This window comes from Calidris pugnax, unplaced genomic scaffold, assembly GCF_001431845.1.
Source record: "Calidris pugnax isolate Ruff unplaced genomic scaffold, ASM143184v1 scaffold265, whole genome shotgun sequence".
Classification (NCBI taxonomy): Eukaryota; Metazoa; Chordata; class Aves; order Charadriiformes; family Scolopacidae; genus Calidris; species Calidris pugnax.
The window spans coordinates 232,926-236,195 of NW_015091061.1; the positions used below are offsets into that span (position 1 = coordinate 232,926).

The 3,270-nt window shown below is 63.8% G+C and overlaps 1 protein-coding gene across 1 annotated transcript; it reads right to left on the minus strand.

The window, feature by feature from the left end:
• Positions 1 to 247: 247 nt before the first annotated feature.
• On the minus strand, positions 248 to 3,085 carry LOC106896576 (zona pellucida sperm-binding protein 3-like). The gene is made up of 9 exons (XM_014956670.1): positions 2,477 to 3,085; positions 1,965 to 2,083; positions 1,767 to 1,870; positions 1,325 to 1,502; positions 1,116 to 1,236; positions 915 to 1,006; positions 641 to 777; positions 469 to 558; positions 248 to 372 (listed from the first exon to the last, which is right to left on the minus strand). Exons 1-9 carry the CDS (start codon positions 3,065 to 3,067, stop codon positions 248 to 250), a joined length of 1,557 nt encoding a protein of 518 aa, XP_014812156.1. The 5' UTR covers positions 3,068 to 3,085.
• Between the last annotated feature and the right edge of the window lie 185 nt (positions 3,086 to 3,270).

A 3,270-nucleotide genomic window follows, 5' to 3' on the forward strand; every position in this document is an offset into this window, starting at 1 on the left:
ACAGGAGGGCTTCCAGCCGGGTGGAGATGAGGGGGGACCGTCCCCAGTGCCACCCATGAACCCCAGGAGGGCTTCCACCCGGGTGGAGATGAGGGGGGACCTTCCCCTGAGGAGATGTGGGGCTCAGGGGTGACACGCTCCCTTCCCTGGCAGGGCCACCAAGCGCAGGCAGGGATGTCCCCAGGGTGTCATGGCAGCACGGAGGCGGTTTGTCCTTCCCAGGCTTTATTGGTGTGTCTCCCCAGGCTCAGGCCGAGGTGTGGGTGCACCTCCTGTACCCCACGGCCACCCCCAGCACCACCCCGGCCAGCCCCACGCTGGCCACCACGTACATCAGCCTCGGCCCCACGCCGGCCACCGCCGTCGCTCCACCTGCAAAACCAAGGGAAATGGGGTGGGGATGACCGTTAGAGGTTGTCACCTCGGGGTCTGGTGGCTAGTGGGGTCTGGTGGCTAGTGAGGACTCACCCTGACCCCCCTCCTGCTGCTCTCCCACCGCGCCGGGGTCCCTGGAGAGGAGCACGGGGCCGATGACCACGTCGGCTTCAGCCTCTTTCCCTGGGGAGGAAGGAGTGGTGAGATGGGCTCAGTGTCCCCCCAACTCCATCATCGTGTCCCCACAGGGGTGGGGAGACCTTACCCTTGGCGTCGTGGCGGCGGAAGCGGCGGCTGGGCCATCGGTCCAGGGGGCTCAGCCTCCGGGAGAGCGCGGGGGACTCGCAGTTGCCCATCTCACAGCAGCTACAGATGTCCCGGGTCCCTTCCACCGGTGACCAGCTGGAGCAAGGTGGGCCCATCATCACCAGAGCTCCAGGAAGCGTTGGTTTGTGTGTGTGTCCCCCACCCCAACCCCCAAGTCGGGGTCCCTGATGCTGGTGGGGACCATCCCCATCCCTAGGAGGGTGGCTACTCACGTGTTTCTGGCTTTGTTGAAGGAGCAAGCCTTGTTCAGAGGGTCCGGGGCTTGGTCAACTGGGGTCACCTTCAAGTGGCAGGTGATGTAGATCTGCGGGGAGGGGACAGGGGAGAGAGGTGTGGGGACTCGCTTCTTGGGGGGGATGACACCAGCTTGGTTTGGGGTTGGTGAGGACACACACACACACACGTAGCCATACCAGGTTCCTGGTGTCCCCCGCGAACCTGAAGACGTCGATCCTGAAGCGCAACATGTCCTCCCGGGGCCGGGGGGTGATGAAGGCAGAGCTGGTGTCATCCATCCTCCCGTCAACCAAGCACCTGGGGTGGGATGAGGATGATGAGGAGGGGAGTGGTGTCAGCATCCCGGTGGGTGTCCCCATGGCGGGGGGGTCCCAGCGGGGCTCACCCGTTGTGGTCGATGATGGCGTAGTGGGGTGAGGAGTCGGTGCCGGGGCTGAGGGCGGCCACGCAACTGTCCACGAACAACCGCAGCGGCGTGTGGCTCTCGGTGGCCACCTCCGCTTGGATGTTGAGGACATCGCCCAGTTGGAAACCAGTGAAAGGTCTCTCAGCTGTCCAGTCCTCTGCAAGAACAACACCAAGGTGACCGAGGAGGGTGGCCCCGGCTGTCCCCCCATGGGACCAGCCCCAAGGCTGAAGCCCAGAAGAAGGAGCGCTGGTGTTTGCCGTGGAGGTGGGGGTTGGCTTCCCCACTTGGGGTGCTGGTTCCCCGAGCTCCTCAAAGCTGGGAATAGGTTCCCCGAGCTCCTCCACGCTGGGAATAGGTTCCCTGAGCTCCTCCACCCCCCTCATCCCCCCTAGACACGTCGGGATGGCTTCCCACCTACCGTTCATGAGGCGCAGGGAGAACACCAGCCTCTCCTCCGCCGACAGCGTGGAGCTGAAGGGAGCCCAGGTGGGACGGATGGCGCTGCTGCTGACGTTCTCCCTCCTGGGCAAGGTCCATCCATCAGGACCCTCCACCCCGTGCTGGTTTCCCCCCCCTCCCTGGGGGGACAACACCCCGAGGTGGGGGAAGACCTTACCTGGGGTAGTGGCACTCGATGGGGATGACGGCGGGGTTGTTGCGGATGATGACGGGGTTGCTGGCGGGGCTGGGGTCGTAGTTGAGGAGCGTGCGGTAGATGAGGGAATCCGGCGTGATCTGGGCAGGAAAACATTGAGAAACCCCAACGGAGAGGCCACCCCCACCTCCCACCACCACCACCACCCGGCTGCGTGTCCAAACTGGGAAAGGAAATCCAAAGAAAAGGGCCGGGGGGGGAGAGAAAAGGGATGGAGAAGGAGCCCTGCTCCCTTCTCAGCCAGCTGAACTTTCCCTGAAGTTCCCTGATGGAACTTCATCCCATGATGAACTTTCCCTCCAGCCAAAAAGGGCAAAAGCAGGTTTTTTGGGAGGGAAATACTCGCTCATCCTTCCCTTAGGATGCTCCCGGAGGGATGCTCGGTCCCTGGAGCTGCTCTACGTGGGTGAAGGGATGGTGGGCTGTGGATCCCTGGAGTTTGAGGGAAGATCTGAGGGGGAAGGTGGTCTTACCTGGACGATGCTGCCGCACTCGTGGAGGCCGGCGGTGAAGACGACGGTGTTGATGGGGGCCGGGTTGAGGGTGGAATGTTTGCAGGCCGCAGGCCCCAACGTCAGGTCGGCGGGGTTGACCAGGCGGCCGGTACCGAAGAGGTCCCGGTGGGCCGTCACCACCAGCTGAGCCTCCTGGCACTGCACCGTCACCGGCCGCTGGCTGGTGGCGATGGCTCGAGACTGGGGGTCCTCCACCCAGGACCAAGGGTGAGGTTCTGCCCGCGCCCCCCAGGAGAAATCCCAAGGCGAGGGAGGGTAGGCCGCCACCTCGCCCCCAACCCAGCAGAGAAGAGCCAAGATCAAGCTGCTTTTGGGTCCCATCCCTCCTTCTTCCAGCAAACCCCGGCGCAGAGAACTTGGGCTGATCCTCCAGCCTTTATATCCCCCCCCAGGAGCTGGAGCCCTCCCCGGGGCTAACGTTTGGGGACCAATGGCACCCAAAGGCCAGCCCTCCTGGGTGCGGGGCGAAGGGGAAGGCAGGACCCAGTGGTTTCCGGGGTGCAGGGACCCCCCGTTCCAGGACTGCCCAAGGCGAGAGGAAAAAAACATCCTCGTCAGCCTCTTTTGGGGAAGTTGTTTATAAAACTCAGCAGAAGCCGGAGACGGGGAGACTGGTACAAAGTGGCTTGTTTAGGTTAGAAGGTGATAAGGGGCTCCTCAAGGCCGCTGGGGAGGTGACAGGAGCGGGGTCTCTGCCATCCCAAGCCGGGGGCTTCCCATCCCCTTTTTGGGGGGGGACACCCATCCCTGCC

Excerpts from the sequence above, each read along its gene's own strand:
- LOC106896576 (XM_014956670.1), bottom strand. The coding sequence starts at position 3,067 with ATGTTTTTTTCCTCTCGCCTTGGGCAGTCCTGGAACGGGGGGTCCCTG. Across the intron at positions 1,871-1,964 it reads ATCGAGTGCCACTACCCCAG|GAGGGAGAACGTCAGCAGCA; the intron begins GTAAGGTCTTCC and ends GACCTTGCCCAG. Across the intron at positions 778-914 it reads TTCAACAAAGCCAGAAACAC|CTGGTCACCGGTGGAAGGGA; the intron begins GTGAGTAGCCAC and ends ACCTTGCTCCAG.